Source organism: Myripristis murdjan, chromosome 22, assembly GCF_902150065.1.
Source record: "Myripristis murdjan chromosome 22, fMyrMur1.1, whole genome shotgun sequence".
Lineage (NCBI taxonomy): Eukaryota > Metazoa > Chordata > Actinopteri > Holocentriformes > Holocentridae > Myripristis > Myripristis murdjan.
Window position 1 is genome coordinate 23,679,488 of NC_044001.1, and position 18,156 is coordinate 23,697,643.

The 18,156-nt window shown below is 40.1% G+C and overlaps 1 protein-coding gene across 3 annotated transcripts in view; it reads right to left on the reverse strand.

The window, feature by feature from the left end:
• Window positions 1-672: 672 nt before the first annotated feature.
• Window positions 673-18,156, reverse strand: part of LOC115354019 (leucine-rich repeat and fibronectin type-III domain-containing protein 2) — a 132,621-nt gene continuing 115,137 nt past the window's right edge. For all 3 annotated transcript variants that reach the window (XM_030044164.1, XM_030044162.1, XM_030044165.1), the window contains 2 exons: window positions 8,166-9,561; window positions 673-3,791 (listed from right to left, as the gene is read on the reverse strand). In XM_030044164.1, the coding sequence (XP_029900024.1) occupies window positions 2,801-3,791; window positions 8,166-9,541 (2,367 nt within the window). In that variant the 5' untranslated portion in view covers window positions 9,542-9,561 and the 3' untranslated portion in view covers window positions 673-2,800. The remainder of the gene's footprint in view (window positions 3,792-8,165; window positions 9,562-18,156) is intronic.

The window sequence follows — 18,156 nt, forward strand, 5'->3', positions numbered from 1 at the left end:
ACACATGCCTGTCAAAACCACTAGCTGCTGTGACTTTCTCAGGGTACACCCTTAATTTGCCCCTCCACCATCTGATTAGTGAGGGGGCCTCCACTTGAACATGTAGGAAGAGGGTATCTTTCTGTATCGTGACAGCACAGAGCAGCAGGTCAGGTTATTATTAACCTCCTTACACTCTACTAGCAGTCACGTTCCTCTTGAGGTGTGAGCAGGTGCACAACGTCATCTTATCATGCAACGCTTGGCCCTTTTAGAGATTATATTTACTCCATGCTGCTGTAAGCACCTTCCCTGACAGATTATATGAATTAAAGCCTTATTATGGGCTCTGGCCAGGAGCTGCATGTACAGGTGATTTGTAATAAGGACAGTGCTGAGGTGAGTTGGCAATGACTGGCCTGATTACAGCAGCTGGACCTCGTGAGGAAAACCCTTGGCTCATCCAAGGTAAACACAGACAGCCAGGGGGGAAGATGGACATCCCATTAGCTATTCTGCGCTGTAGCCAAGCCCGACAACCCAACACTTTCAGTTTGGAAGGATGAGCTTCATATGAGTCATGTTTGAGCATATCGAAACTGAAAAGCGTTGCTGTAAATGTAATCGCCTTTAATCCAAGGCACACAAAGTAATCTGAGAGATGCTGCAAGAAGGCAAACACAGAAGACCCAGTTTGGTTCATAGGAATTAATCAATATTTTATATTCTTTTGTAGCAAAATGTTTTCACACAGAAACATTTTTTTCCTTTTTTTTTTCCAACAACCTCAGGTGTGAATCATGACTATGTCAAGTCAAGTACACACTGATATTGTATTCTTAGTTGTCAAAACGAGAGAGGATGTTACATGGTGCCACAAATAGAAACGGCAGGTTCAGCCAACCGCTAATCTGCAAGTCACTTTTCTTGCAATGCCACGTAAAATCCTATCTCACTGAGCCAACTAAGGACAACCAAGTTGGTACACCACAGTAAAGCACCTTCTCACTGTTTGCTGAACAAGAAAATAAAAGTACTACTGCACAGTTTTCCCCCTTTACATTCTCACCCAGATATTGTACAAAAATGCCAATATACAGAACAGTACATCTAGAGAAGGAAACGATAAAAAACTGATGAACACCCCACATCTTGAAATGCAGCAGAGACACACAGGATGTTGAGAAAGGCATCAAAATGTGTGTATACTGAGAGATGTCTCAGTTGAGATCATAAGCAGTAATCTGAATAGAGGCAAACCACTAATTCAAATGCTTGCCATATTCAAATTATTGTCGGACTATGTTACTGCAACGTACACCCCCACTGTGAATGAAACAGAATGAAAAAATAAACCCTACGTCCGATAAATCAATTACACACAAACTAACGTGGTTCTGTATTATGCAATGGTGTGAAATAAATCCCCTTGAATGAGTTTTCAGCTGTTGGCCCTTTATTAATAAGTTGTCTTTCTCCCCTTCGCTCAACTTCCCCTCTGAAGCAGCATAATGACCTGTAACGCGGTAAGAAGTGTTGATTTCCTCATGTCAGTGTTTGACCTCGGCGAATTTTGTTTGTTTGTCTTGTCTGAAAAGAATGATAGCCAAACAGCAAATCCAGCTGTGGCCGTAAGCAAATGGTTAAGTGGGCTTGATGGATTTCAAAGACTATTCATGTCTGCTCGCTACAAGATCTGCAGACACCATCTGATACCGTGGCCCGAGGCAAACACTCTGTTTACATTGATGGCCTTTTGCAGCCTACAGAGACAACTTCAGCCTGGGGAGAGCATCATCTAAGCATTAAAAATGAAATTTTGTCGCAGCAGGATTTCAACCTGAGCTGGAGACATATTGAATCCAATAGGTAAGGTACTGAATAATTCTTTTAAACATTTGCAAAAAAACATAACGGGTACTCTTTATGCTCTTAGTTGTTTGTAAAAGCATGTTGTGCATTTGGGTTTTGTATTTTCACTCTCTCTCATATGTAAATAACCTCATATGATACATAACCTGAGGTAGAAATACAAGACTGGCTTGTGGGTCAGAACATACAGTAGATACTGTAATTTGAATATGCATCATGTCATCAACAGCAAGTTGTTAAATTTTGACAGTAGTGTTGATAATAAACGGGTCTATGAGAAGGGGCTAGAGTATGTGTGCATGTTCTTGATCATCACTGAGAATTACAACCTCATCGTATAACTTTGCCTCTTCCTGGTGAAAACCTCAAATAATAAATAGTAAAAATGATACAAAACCCAGATGAAAGTAAAAATGACTGTTTTAGTTTTCTATTTTGTTCTCTGGTTCATTCCCTCTACTGTTGCAGTAGTCCTGTTTCATGCCGAGAGTCAAACACATTGTGATGCACATCCAGTTCACGACAGTCAAAGCAAATCCTCTTGGCATGGAATTCTTTTGATAAAGACGGGGTAAATCCACTTTGAATTGCTCATCTTTCTTGCCCCCTTTTTCTCCTTCTCTCATATTCCCTGTGGATTGGGCATTATTCCTTAAAGGCCATATATGCACGATCCAAGTTGCCTTTGTGTTTCAAAATACCTCAATTTTTCAAATACAGTTAGACACTGTCAGAGATTTAAGAACATGTCCAAGAAACCATCAATTTGAGTGTCTTGTTCACATAATTACTTGGACAGAAGGACGATAGTATTCACATGGATGAACTTCATGCAATACAGCATGGCAGATGCCCTTTGGAGATTTTCTTCCCCCAACTCATATGTCCCTTTAGTTCATGAAATACATTAATTGTCAGGCCCTGGACCTCAGAGTTTGACTGAATGTTCTCAAACTGTGCTCTCCATCACCCACTCTGAGCTCTCGAAAGTGGGTTTTTCATCCTCATTGTCATCGTACTGGAGCAGCATGCCATTAACAGACAGGCTGCGTTTAGTCCAGATGTTGCTGATCCTGCGTGGGTAATTGCTGAGGCATTGTGTGCCCCCCACATGACCCATGTCAAATGAATGGCTCCTTTTGGGCTTGCCCTCCTGGGGCAGCCCTAGGAGACGTCCCAGCATGGTGGTGGATTCGGCCCTTCCCAGGAGGGGTTCTTTATCGGACGGAGGTGCCACTGCCACCGTCATCATACCACTGGAAGCAGTGGAAGGGCCAGAGGCTCCTTGGTGGTCCCTTGCTACACCTCGCAGCTCCAGTGAGGTAAAGGCCCCTAAAAGGTGGTCCAAGTTAGGCCGACCTTTGGTGCCACGCCCGTGTCTCCTGAACTTGCTGCTGGGCAGGGTGTTACATTCGCTTCCCTGCAAGCTATAACGATCAGCACCTCCTCTACTGGTGCGGCTGTCCAATGAGTTGGATGAGGATGAGGATGAAGAGAGGCTACTCTGGAGCGAGCCACATTTGAACTCAACCATTTCCTCACGCATTACCACTACTGTAGGTTTTACCTGTGGTGGGGCACCATTCAGCCTGTTCAACCCACCATTGGTCTGCGAGTATGTGTTGCTGACAGTGGGTAGTTTGTTGGTCTGGATACCGCTGGTGACCTTATAACGCACCATGAGGATAATGATGAACACCAGCAGAGTGGCAACAATAATGCCACCAATGACCAGGATCATAGTGCCACCAAGGAAGCCACTGTGAAGAGACTGGCACTGTGGGTAGTCATCCCTGGTGATGAATTGGACGCAGCCAACGATGTTGGTGGCAGTGAGCGTGGTGGCCGTGTCATCCCAGATGGCCAAGACACAAAGGTCATACTGCATCCCTGGGACAAGATTAGTGACTAAGAAGGCTTTGTTGGCCATTGGAATCATCCTATGGAAAGACAAAAGGAGAAAAAAGTGTATAATTGATAATATGTCATGGGAGTTCAAGACATGTAGAGAACCTCTGTGCGGAAACTGCAAGTGACTCATTCTCATGGGTTGGGGCAGATGAAAGAAATCGTCAGAATGAAGCATGCTAAGTAGCTATTTATATGCACTGAGTAATTTAGAAAGATTACTTCATTATCCCCAATATGAAAAATTTGATATGCATGAAGCAATAGTAACAAGTTAAGTATTCAATGGCCACTTTTTGATTATTGTTTTGAGTACATGTGCAACTCATTTCTTGTGTATTTCATTTATCATGCATTGAGTTGTTTCAATTTGCTCTTATTATTCTGCATTTCAAATTATAACTGAATAATTAGAGTGAGAGAAACATATTCCCTTAAAACAAAGCTTCTATAATTCCTTTTGACTGAGACTGAAAGTCAGTGCTTGGTTAATTCCTGGAGGTACACTGCCAATCAATCACGTGCTGAAAGGCTCACTGTTTGTGTTTTGTAGTTAGGCTTTCATCCACCAAGCCATCTGTCCTAGAATATAAATCACAGAGTCAAATTTCATTTGTAAAAACTGGAGCTGTCACGTTAAGCCATGGACAGATTTCGATGTCCTTGACAATATCAATACATTTCTTCTCTTTCAATTACATCTCAAACGGTTAGATATAGACTGACCACAATATGGCCATTTTTATTCCGACTGACCTTGTCCCCTGCCAAAGAACAAGTCAATCAGCACATTATGCATGGATTGATAATAGAATAATGCTGGTTACCACTATATATCAACATAACCTTGCAAGTGCATTTTCTTGCAGAGCTTGTGAATCAAACTTACACTCTTAGAAACTTTCACATTCTACCTCATGCAAGTGAATTTGCAGTAAATTCTGTGTTTAAAAGAAATTAAATCAATGCTGTTGTAGCTTTTATAGATCAGTGTTAGCTGGCTATCATCAGAAACCGCATATATTGTCCATTTATCATTATGACATGGAAATGCAACATCACTGACACAATGCATTGGGATTGTTTAAATGATCCTCTTCGTGCAGATTTTTTAGTATGTTGTCATTACCCATACATCTTTATGGAAAAAATAATCCAATACACATTAAAACAAAAACTACTACTACTGTTAAAAAAAAGAAGATGGCAGACTCATAATCAATCATCATTGCCATTTTCCACATAGCGCTCTTTAAGGCATCAGTACACTGAATAATACCCTGCTGTTAGCCTACAAACATAAATAGCTTTGATCCTTCATAGCCTTCACTACAGAGCCCTCAGTATTTCACCAGGCACCACTGGTGATGCACTCCATTATTCATCCTTAATTGTTTTTTCCATAACCAGGAGGAGGCTGTGTTGCCTCACACGTGTGAGAGAGCTCATGCAATCTCTCTCCCCCACGAGGCTCTGATTGACTTTTAATCATGCCACTGCTTGAGGGAGGGCAGTGCTCTGGGAAACTCTCCAAGCTAACTATGGTTGCATTCAGACCAAATCCGGCAACATGACACCTTCCTGCAGGGTTGTGTGGAAGTGTGGGAGTGTTTATTTGTGCTCTAGAATGTAACCACTGTGAAACAGTCCGAAAAATAAAAAAAATTGCATTTCTCTAATTCTTTGTTTTGTTCTTGTGACCGCTGCTCCCTCTGTTCATTCACTCTCTAGCTTGCTTGACCAACACTACTCTCTCTCTCTCACTAGTGCTCTCAGACAGCTTTGTCTCTTTTCCTCTAATCTTCTTTTAAAATAAGTCAGGAAGCCAACAACAAAATCTAAATTTTCTTTAAACTTTATAAAACAAAGAGAACTGTCTTCCTAGCAATGTCTTTATACTCCCTCATGCTACAATGCTCCATGGTAAACAAGGGTCTTCTTCCTGTGTGTATCTTTGGTCTGGTTGTGGCTTATATGATTGGTGAGCATGATGTTGGGCTTCATTCCAGCGACAATTGATTCTGGTTGTTGCAGGCCGCAACCTAAATGCACTACTCCTGTTCAAATGATTGGGATGACTGCTGTTTTTCCCAAATTGCTGGATTTGGTCTGGATGCAGGGTAAAGAAGTAAAATAGGCATGCATGTGTAAGCAATTAAGTCATAGCAATATTAATCCAGCATCTATAGTTGGCCTCTCTGTACACGCTATCTTTCCCTTCCAGCTTCTGAGAAATTGTCTAATTTGCCTTCTGACATGCAAAACCCAAAGGGATGAACAGTCATTAATATATCGGAGCACATAATTGATTGCTTTGGGTCATACCACTACAGTATATGAACTCTAGAGTATGATCACAATTTTATGGTTTCACATTAAGGAAGTACAATGCAAGATTAGCACTCAAATGTTGATGCAATACTTTTTGACATCAGAGCCACTAACTGAGTGAAGGAGTGAAGTTAAAATAGGGAAAATTTCTCACTCTATGTTTTCTCAAGGGCTTGGAACCCAAACAGTAAAATAAGAGATAGAGACAACTCCCTAAAACTGTCTCAATCTGGCAGTTGAGACAAATAAATGTATCTGCATTTATTTTTGCGCCTAATGATGTTTTAATGTATTTCTTAGGCTGAAATAAACAGACCCCAGCAAAATCATTAAGAATAATTGCTTTGCAGAGTAATTAATTAGCTGATGCAAATTAATGAGCAATAAAAAAAGATACAGTTTTTATAATTTATGTTTAAGCTGGCATTTTCAGTGCTATATCTCTCTACATGGTCTACAGTGATGTACAGATCACACTGGTGTTGTGTTTGCAATTTTATATTCATGCATTAATAAGTAAAAATTCATGAAATCATTTACTAGAAATATGACTGAGTCACCCAGTGTTTCCTTCAGTGGGGAAAAAAATCACAGTATTCATTACATTATTCTCTTTTCTCTGGCAAGAAAAACAGCATGGGGTGAGTGAGTGAGAAAATCAGATAAACACACCTTATTATTAAATTCTTAGGGATGATGAGTTGCATTCAGAAGGCTTTAGCAAAGTCATATCTTCCTCCAATACTGTGTACAATTCTAATCTCAAATTCTCAGCTATTAAGCCGTCTTTTTGCCTCCCCATATAGTGCCCATTATTCTTTATTAAATAATTTCCCCTTCAGCCGGGTACGATGGAGATATTATTAGAAACATCCAGAGGGGGTAAATCACATGCAGTACAGTAGGACTATGGCATACCAGACATTATAGGATAAGATATTGCCAGAGACACTGTGATTTTAAAATAAGATGGTGCACTTGGCACCATCTTTCAAACAACCCTGGACAGGAGGACCAACAAGACAAAGGTTCCTGCATATGTATTGTCATTTGCTTTCCGTATTTGAGAACACTGTGAAATTATATACAACAGTAAGTCATATATATGTATATATATCTATATCTATACAACCAGATTACAACATTGTTGGCTCTGTACAGCTACGCAAAATCTGGATGTGTGATTGGCCAACAGTGTGTCATTTTTAGGGTTTCAAGATTTCCCATTCTAAAGTGTCCGAGGGCACACTCTTGTTTTATAATCACAGTCTCTCTGGTATTGCTAAGGTTCATTGGCATTCATTTTTGAATGTTTGGGAAAGTTGATAGCTCACTCAAACTGCTTCTTCCAACACAACCTGTAGCCAGCAATTTGTACAGTGGTGGCCAGTTGAATGAAGCAAAAAGTAATTCAGAAAAAGACAGAACACAATTGCTCTATTTGTGTGGTATCAAACGCCAGCATATTGGTCCCTCCTTAACAAGTCTTCCCCTAAATTGATTTAATGTTATGCTTTTTTCATATTTGCTGCTCAATTATCTTTGTTGAATGTCACTGCTTTCAGCGTCTTATGTGACATAGGAAATTGATTTCACAGAGCCAAAAGATTTCAAGTTGCAATCTCCAAGCTTATATCTCTTGGGCTAGAGCAGCTTAAGCAGGCTACATTAATGTGAAGGTCTATAATCCTTTTTCTAGCCGGATTTCTAATTAATGATCAGAGCAAGGATTTCACTTTGGTTTCACTTTGCTTGAAATGTGCACTAGCTTCCAACTCTTTTGGTGAAAGCAGTATTCTCTCCAACTGTCAATTTAGGGTTATTTAAGGCAGAAAACTCTCAAGAAGGATTAAGGAAAAGGGGATATTTGTCTCCAAGTAACAATTCAAAGAAAGTGATTGTGTTTATGTGCTCAGCAAACAATTAGCCATAAACTTTGCTGCAAAGTCTTCTGAGGTTTAAACAAATTAATAAATAATCCTTGAGATGTAAAGCTGCAATGTTTACATTCTACTCTGATCAGAAAGGCACCATCTCATTCTTGGATCTCAGTCAGAGGCAACAGTCATTCTTACCTGTAGATGAGGACTTCATCCTCAGAGCAATTATACTGAAGTTGGTACATTTTCACCTTTGGGGTTGATTTGCTAACAGTCCACTTGACCAGAACAGAGACAGAGGTCACTTCTGATACAGACACCACCTTCTCTGGCAGTGGTTTAGGCTCCCCCTTACTGATCTTAGTAGAGCTAGTTATATCAGAGAGCCCTGACTTGGACTGCGTGGTACGGTTTGTGCCATTACTCAGATGGGGAAGCTGAATAATAGACAGCTCTATGGATGCTGTAGATTCCCCGGCAGCATTGGCAGCTATACAAGTAAAGGTGCCATAATCCTTAGATGTGGTAATTGTAATGTCCAGGGTCCCATTTTCATATACTGTTGCTCTTGAGGAATTGCTGATCAAACGGTCATCTGGAGCGACCCAGTGAACGACTGGCATTGGATCACCAACTGCCTTGCAGCGCAAGCTAGCTGTTTGGCCTTCCAGCACTAGTAACTTGTGTGTATGTTGGGTGATCAGGGGTGGCTCACAAACAAATTCCTCCTCACGGACAGACCAAAAGTAGCGCCCCTTCAGGCTGGAAGGAGAAGCACAAGTTTCCATATCATCCTCTCGATCCAGCCTTCGAAGCCATAGCACCTCACAGTTGCAGTGCAATGGGTTCCCGCCAAAGCTTAGGGAGAGCTGAGGGGCATATGGGGTACTCATCACCATGCTGCTCTGGGAACGAGCAAAGATGGGGTCTGGAGGGAGCTTCTGGAGACGGTTAGAGGTGAGGTCCAAGCGGGCCAATTTATCCAGATCTGTGAAAGTCCCCTCGGCAATGAAGGAAATTAGGTTATGATCCAGACTCATTTGATGGAGGTTGACCATCTTGCGGATGGCTTCCCAAGGCACACTACGCAAGTTGTTATAAGATAAATCCAAATCCTCTAGTGTCAGTAACAGGTCATCAAAGGCTGCTTTGGAGATGCGGCTCAGTTGATTATTATTGAGGATCAGGTGCTGAAGGTTGACCAGGCCCCGGAGGTCATCAGGACCCAGCTCGGTCAACCGATTACTGTCAAGATGCAAGGATCTCAGGGTTTCGAGGTCGATGAAGGAGAAAGGCTGGATGGTGCTGATGGTGTTGCGGGACAAGGTGAGATCCACCAAACCTGTCATGTTGGCAAAGTCCTGTGTGGTGATTTTGAGAATGAAGTTGCCACCCAGCCGGAGCTCCACGGTTCGCCGGTCGATGTCCGGTGGGACAAAGAGCAGGCCTTTGGAGGGGCACAGTGTACCCAGAGACTCTGAGAGGTTCTGGCAGACACAGTATTTGGGACATGCATGGACCATCATAACTGCAGTTCCCAGAAGTAGGAGACTGATGACCGCTTTGTCCATGTTAGTTCATACAAAGGGACCTGGAAAAATACAAATGAGAATGATGAATGTCATTTTAGCTTTTACTATTTTACATGTTTTATAGTTGTCTGGCTCACTTAAACATCATACCCTGATATCATAAGTTCCACTATGCCCTTTCCCATACTGGGAAAAAGTGCCCATTTTTAAGCTGGCCAGTGAATATTCATGTGAATGTTCATTCAGTTGTGCAGTTAAAGACTACGTGGGAAATCTTGTCAAGTTTGTGCTGATCAAACCCTGGATTAAGAGGGTTTAAGAAGGGAATATAAATATTTTAAAGATATATTGGCGCAGACCATTTTCTTTGGATTCCATGGGTACTACACCATTTCACCTGTAGGAAACAGATACAGTGCTTATCTATTTCCAACATGCACTAAGCAATTGATAAGTTGTTCACTGGAGCTCTTGACATTCAGGTCAGATACTACAAATCTAAAAGAGTTACAGGATTAAAGTTAGCTACATGTCTAAGCTTCATATATATTACAATGTGTATTCCTGCCTACAATGCTTTTTTACTGTATCACTTTATCTCTTTGGCCTTTTGTCTAGTTTGTTCACTTCTCCCACCTTCTCTCCATCATTTTGGCAAAAGATAATGCAGTGTGGAAAAATATTCCAAAAGCCGCAGGTGTTAGACTCTGCGGGCTTGGCTGACGAAGTCTGCACGCTTCTGTGAATATCTTAACAGCCCTCATAGCCGGCTGACTCTACAAAATGGATGGCCACACTTGGCTTCAGCCAACGAGCTTTTAATTCCCCTAGACACTTGTATCATTAATTCCTAATACACTCAAAACTTAAAAATCAATTTCAATCATCTTTTTTCCCCCAGAAACATTTATTAATGACAAACTCTGTCTGGTAGTCTGCTTGGTTCCCACTTGAACTCATACAGAGGGATAGTTGAGTTTTAATTTGCACAATTTAAAGCACAGGTTATTACTATCATCCATTATTCAGTGTCTGAGATGCTGGCTACAGCATGAGTACTCCTTATCTCCAACGTCCCTGCAACACTCCCTTCATGTGTAAACCCTGGTTTTCAATAACTCATAATTAAGGGAAGCAATATATAACAACCTCACTCATTGCCGATACCAGTTTGCAATTACACCATGTAGTGCTGCTGCATTTGGACTGTGTCATACAGTGATAATTGGAATGAAATGACAAGAAGAAAAAGGCATTTGATTTATGGAGACTACAATAACCACTGGAGAAAAAAAATGGAGAAATGGTCAGTTACTTAAAATATTTGCATAAAATGGAAGAAATACACTCAAACACACACACACAAATAAATAAATAATATTAAAAAAGTGACCACTGCTACATAAGTGAGGCATATAAACATTGCAAAGATACAAAAAGAAAATATAAAGATACAAAATTAATTGATGAGAAATTACTTTTGTGATCATTTTAAAAAACAGTTCAAACAAATACAAAATTGAAATAAATTCAATTAAAAACAATGTAAAGGACAGTCAGTACTAACTTTTTCAATAAAGATTTTCCCTCTCAAGAGCTATTGCCAAAAATGAGGAATATTGTCTTTCTTTTACAGTCAACACATGAGAAAAATGTACAATAAACACCAGTGCTATATCTGCAACACTGACAGTCTCTGAGCTGTCAATCATGTTTCCTACCAGTTTCTTATAGCAAAATTTAGCCAGCATCAAATAAACACTGTATATACATTAGCTGGCTAACTGCTGTTTTCCTGCATGCTCTGTGACCCTCTGTGTGCACTGTAGCTAGCCCTCATGGGGGCTGATGCTACAAGCTGTCAGCAGTGATGACAGACACAGTTTCTCGGACTCCTATTGATGCACAGCATCTAGTAACACCAACTGGCAAACTCTGCAAGACTGAAGATACAGAAATACAGAAAAAAAAACAAAACAAAACAAAAAAAAACAAAAAAACAACAACAACAAAAAAAACCAACAGATCAACAAGATCCTTGGATGAGGGTAGGATAATCCTGCTTTCATCCAGTCATTTAATGGATCAGTGCATCAATGGATTCGATCAGTGGCTCCTCCTAGGATCCATACCTATTACTGATGGTTTTTACTGAGCTGAAACTTCCACAACCATCTCCTAATGAATACCAGGAATAAAGAAGCTACTGTAAAAGTAATGAGTGCAAATTCCACTGTGTATTTGTGGTGATGACAAATCAATCTATAGAATTAATTACCAACTGGACTCCAATAAGCGCGTCAATAAACAATTCAGGTCTTTGATGGACTGATGAAATAATACTAAGGACTACAGTGAACACAGCTGCACTGTTAAAACATAAAACAGCACTATACATGGTCTAGAACATATCCTATACATCAATAGAGGTATTGCTTATATAACAATGTTTTATTGTAAAATGCAAACGTATGCATTATTGTTAGATTTAGATGTTTATATATGCTGCTTTGTGCATCACTGTGTTGCATTAGTCCACGCAAGATGAGAACCTAAAAGTAAGCTCTCTCTCTCTGTGACACAGTGGAAGCTCATGTGCATACGCAAAGGATTATGGGAGATTAAAATTGTACCGAGTAGAGAATGAAGGTATATAGTAAGGTATAGTTAGGTAAAGTTCTAAATTTTCTCCTGCTCTAACCATAGACATCATTATTTATTTATTTTTTTTTTTTACAATAATACAACATTTTGACAGTAATAATAATAATAATAATCACCATCATCATCATAATCATAATAATAATGATAATCCTCTCCATCCCCCAGTAGCAGAGAAAGTGCAGGGGCAGAGGGGTTGATTAGCTGAATATGTTATAGTCTAGTTTGCCTGACTCACTGATCCTTTATCTGACTGAGGTTTGTACCAGTTAGAATCTACGCCCCCACAGCTCCGAAATATCAGCAGCCTCACTGTGCTGTGTATTGATAAATCCATGGTGCTGTCTGTGGTGCTGAAGTAGCACATAGATTCATAATTGCACCTTTTTCTCCCAGTCCTGCCCTTCTGCCAGTTTTATCTAGGATCTATAATATTCTCTAAAGTACAAATTATACATACTCATTTTCATATAATATTGCAGCCTATATACTCTATAGAGTAGTGCCACATTCATGATCAAAGTGACAAGTGACAACGTGTAGAAGAGAAAGAGGATCATAGAGACACACTGCTGCGTGTGGTATTTCTATAATATTCCTTTAATGTTTCTATGATAATTCAGTAGCATTTGTGTAAAAATGCATCCCTGACCAAGCCTCCTCTCTACCAAAAATATTTTAGGGGAAACATGACTGCAGATATTTTTACTATAGACAATTGGTGTAACCTTGGAGTGGAGCAGGTAATGTGACTGAGGAAATTAACCTGCACTGACTACACTGTGCTCAGTTGCTACAGTTACATTATTTTCTACATTATAAAGTTTATACCAATGGTATATATATGGTAAAAATTCCAAGCTGTCATGTGACTTAAACTGGAGCTGCTGGTAGTGTGCTGCGAGACACATGAGGAAACTCTGCCTGAATACATTCAGTCTGCTGCATAAAATTTAAAGGAGTATTTACTGATTACTTTAATACCGAAAAGACAACTGTAGTAGGGCGAAAAGGAATATAACTGAATAAAATGGAAGTGTAGAATTAGAAATGTCACCGTTACGGTTTAGGCATCCTGCAGCAGTGTCCTTTAGGAGGTGTACAGGGGTGTGTGTGTTGGTTGGTGGTGTGGGAGCAGGGCAGTGCTACAAAATAACAAATCACCTTCAGATTATTATTGCTACTGTTTTCGTTTATCACATACTGCTAACTAATAGTTTCATTTGGGGGAAAAGACTGACTTTTGCCACATCATGTTGTTAAATAGCACCCAGGGGAATTAAGTGTCACCCTGTAGAAGACCATGCTGAGGCTGTAAAAAGATCCCCAATGAACTGAATAAACCAGTGGAAATGGACAAAATCAAGGTGAAATAAAGTGATAATCCTGATTTCCCTGACTTGGTAACACTTTTGCTGAAAAGCAGTCAACACTTTTGCATTTTGAACTCAATGTTAGCACTGGCCTAACATACTGAAATAATAAATATATTGAATGACTATCACTATTTACATTGCATGCAGCAGTAGAAATTTCCTTCAGAAGAGGGACCCTACTCAGAGGTGTTGAAAACAGCAAATGTAAAAGCTTTCAAGAACTACCTATACTATAGGTTGCATCACAATGTGGCATGTAGTGATGCAGCCTGGAATATATGGAATCCATCAGCGACAAAGAGCAGCAAATGGAAATTTAGTTGGATGAAAAAGTTACAGACTCTAACTTTGAGGTACCCTCTTGCACAAGCAGATACTACGTCTTAACCTAAGAGGATAACAGTGTGTAAAATGTAACAGGCCCATGGTTCTTTGATCCTTGGTTATTAGCCATGAGGAACTGTGGATTCCAGGGCATATAATGCAGCTCATTAAAGGGTACACTGAAGGCAGATAACAGGTCAAGTTCATATCTTTTTAAAAAATTCTCTATCCAGTTTTTTCCACTCACTGTATTAGGCTTATAATTGCATGGAATGCCAAATCTATTCAAAGTTTTCAAGTGCCTTCCACATTTTAATGTAGCCTCCAGTATATTTAATAGATTGTTGACATTATAGACATTACCTGATTTTGAAAAGGGTGCCTAGAAGAGAGAGATAGAGAGAATAAAAACACGAGTACTACAAGCTGTTCACTTGTGCAAAAGGTTTATGTTATAGAATTACACCATCCGATGAAGAGATTTTAATACTGGAGAGCAAAACAGAAAATGAGAGGAAGCAGCAGAATGAATGAATAAGAGAGAGATAGAAAAAAAAGAGAAAAAGAGAAGGAGAAGAGCCACTCACAGCAGAGAGACAGTAAGATTTTGTGAAAATTGAGGTTGAGTTTAGTATGCAAGGGTAACCTTCAATTGGGTGCTCTTGCACATCTGTGTTGCCATCTGTTAGATAAAAACTCAAGCACAGGTACTGTAGGCCTCGAGGGAGGGGGTGGGTGGGGGGGTGGGGGGGGGTTGTAATGGTGCCTTCGTCCCGTGGCACCATCCAATCGATAGCACCTATCAATCAGTCCAAGTCATTAATGTGTAAATGCATGTGCAGCAGACCAGTGAATATTTTGCACTGCCGCGTACTTTCCGTCTCACCCTGTGTTGCAAATGTCTCTCTACTACCTTCCCCTTAAAAGAGGAAAAGAGAAGGAGCGCTCACACCCTGAAGCTGATGATAAACTGTTAGGGGAAAAACTTGCTGTCAGTGAGAAACAAATGCTGTATGAGTGACTTGGCAACTGGAAAGGACAGCAAAGGGCAAAAACTGACAAATTTGACAGTTGGAAATGGATGAAATGGACACTGCTGGCATTGCTGGCACCTCAGTGTTATCTTTTTACACTCGGAAGATAGCAACATGTACAGTATATTACAAGTGTATGTGGTTAAGTCTCTTCAACCCTTCAGTGTGTTTGTCACAGCTGCATGGCCAAGCTTTGTTCAAACCCACATCATTTTATTTCAAATTCTTGAGGAGATCACAAGGTTTCCAAAGATACCAAACATGTTCTGCTGAATTACAGTGGAGTGTGTATGTTTATTTGATATAATGGTGAAGCCATTACATCATTACAGCCATACAAAATAGGTATGTGGCATCAGACAATATGGATTTTCCCTAACTTTGAAACCACTTAAAGGGGAATTTAAGGACAATATGGAGCTTAAAGTTTTATTATTTCCTAGTTGTTTGCTGTTTAATAAGCATTGTAGTTATCATGGATTTTCATACTGGATTAATAGATTAGTTATCCAGAATTTATACACTCATACAAGTCACTCAAACATACTGGATTAATAGATTAGTTATCCAGAATTTATACTTATACGTATACCAGAAGGTCATCAAAAGTAGGCCTAAATTGCTCATACACGAATGATGTTGGGCTAACTGTCAAGAAAAGGAGACAGGGAGACCAATTTTGCCTGTCTCTAATTGGTTCATGTTACAATTTTGCCAGTAAAGCTTACTCCCAATCAAGCTTGGCTGGATTTCCAGCTGACCAATTGTTTTCAGTGGGAAAATATTATAGAGCTGCACATGGGAAGAGTTTTATGCTGGGCTGTGTCCCATCCCCACTGATTGAGATGTGGTAGGCTCTTTGACAGCAGACTTTGCCAAAATGAAATTCTGATGTCAGGTGTGGGCGCTTGTCCATTCACGGTTAGTGACAAACAGAAACATTAAGAGATCCAAACTGCCTCCAGCAAGCACTCTGTCTAGAGAAGGCTGGATCACCAGCATTAGATTTTTTGCCTCTCTGCTCCCTTTGTAAACATAAGCATGCTGTGTGCAGTTTAATGACGTCACATTACAGGATTTCTGGGTATTCACGCTAACATTTTACAGCCCCCACCTCCCGCCTTATGGAGCTGCCAACGTGCAAGGATGCCCAAGTGCAGCTTTAAAATGATATTTACATAGCTTTTTTCTTTCATTCTCCTACACTGCCATCTCGCATGGATCTTCCGGAAATTACATTTATAGTAAGTGGAAACTTGCACTCAAGATTTATGAGCTGAATCAGTGCCTCTGCTGACATGGAAAATCTCTGGCAAAAGATGGAAATTATTTGAATGGAAAATGGGGGCACCGCATTGTAGCTGAAACCTAACGCTTCTCTCAATGATAAGCAAGGTAATCTTTCTGTTCAATCGCATATACCAGCACACACATTGTACCAAATCCTCTGTGTCTGCCAGATGAGAAGAGAATACCTGAATAGGTCTACCCTCCGACAACAGTGAGAACCGGCGACTGAGGATTACATCAACCTATGAGCAGGTTTTCAGGTGCCTTTTTTTGGGAAGTGATTAAATGTAATGCTTCCGTCAGTCTGATAAAGCCATTGTCGAGGAAATTAAGGAGGATGAAGTTCAACAGGCTCAGGTAATCTGCCCAAAGTAAATGACAGTAATGTATCTCCACTTAGGCATGCAAACGCCACCAAGTTTTCCTCTGTCTATTTAATCTGCCATACCAGCTAATATTTGGATGCCAATGTCCAAGTGGCCCACCTACAACCTAAACAAGCACAGAATTTCCACAATATGGCATTATTATGTAGGGAAAAATCATATGAAGACAGATTTGTATACTGTTTTGAACTGATATCAAAGATATTTAGTTCCTGATTTCACTAAACAGTGCAGCCAGCCTCAACGGAGGACATACAGATGCTATTTCAACAGTGCAAAAAAAAAAAAAAAAAAAAAATCTTACTCTTAAAATAAACTTACAAGCTTCCAGTGCAGTTGCACTTGTTTTGGGAATTTTTCTGGGAACAAAAATATGCTGAAATAAGGAAGGATCAGCATGCTCGTACCAAGAGAATGAAACTTGATTCAAGAAAATTCTGGAAACAAGTTGATTAGCATCTGAGACAAGCAGGATTATCTTAACCCACTGGCAGATTTTTTCTCTTGTTTAAAAGAAAATAAGATTATAATACTGAAGATGAAACAGAATGGCTTGATTTTGGGGATGAACCTTCATTTTGGCATCATATTATGTGTTTTCAGTGCCGGAACAGGCTGTCGTATCAACATCTATTCAACATCAAAATGTTTGCTGAGTAGCAGAGGGAATACGTTGGAATTATGCATGAACAGCTGATCAACATTATCCTTTTTTTTTTTTTTTTTTTTGTTCTTCATTGTTTGTCTCACATATTTTCCTGCGGCAGAAGAGACAGCTGATTCTTTAACAAGCCGTCATATTGGGAAAGGTCAGAATTATTAAGACTGTGTTCCCTCGCCGTTCCTCTGGCTCACCTTTCTCATGTGCTAATCACCTACATACCTTCAACACCCCAACCTTAAACACACATACACACTGTGATTAATCTGACCACCCGTCACCGCTCACTTTGGTATTTGATGAAAGCCCCCTCATGCAATAATGAATGCCAGCACAAGGGTGGGTGGGTGAGGGAGTGGAGGGGTGGGGTGAGGGGTAGGAGTCTCCACAGCACATAACAAGATCAAATTAATTTACGCTCCCCAAGGCTAGAAGGTAAAAATGAAATTGTTCTCTCTTTTTCACCACCGCCTAGCTAATTAACCTTTCTCGGCTTGCGTTGTGTCTGTTTATCTCTACGCTGTTTTTGTGTGATACGACATCTAGGAACAAGCTTGTAGTGGCTATTATGTCCCTGGATGTATCCCATTCATTCGGCCCTTCCAGTAACTTGTATCCGTTTCCTGGTGAAATAAAATTATAATAATGTTTTTTTTTTTTTTTTTTTTTTTTTTTTTCCCAAAGTTCCTCATAATAAGATCACACAACAGACCTGGGGACAGCTGCTGCTTGGTGGCGAATGCTCGTCAGACAAAGAAAACTACATTTGTTAAATGGGTTACAAGAGAAATTATCATACGTGGGTTGGCAAAAACACGAAGGTGACAGATGCACTGGCAAAAGAAGCCAGAATGTCCCCCCTTTCATCGTCCCATTCATGATTACCTAAAACACATAAGGGACTGTAGCTGTGCATCCGAGA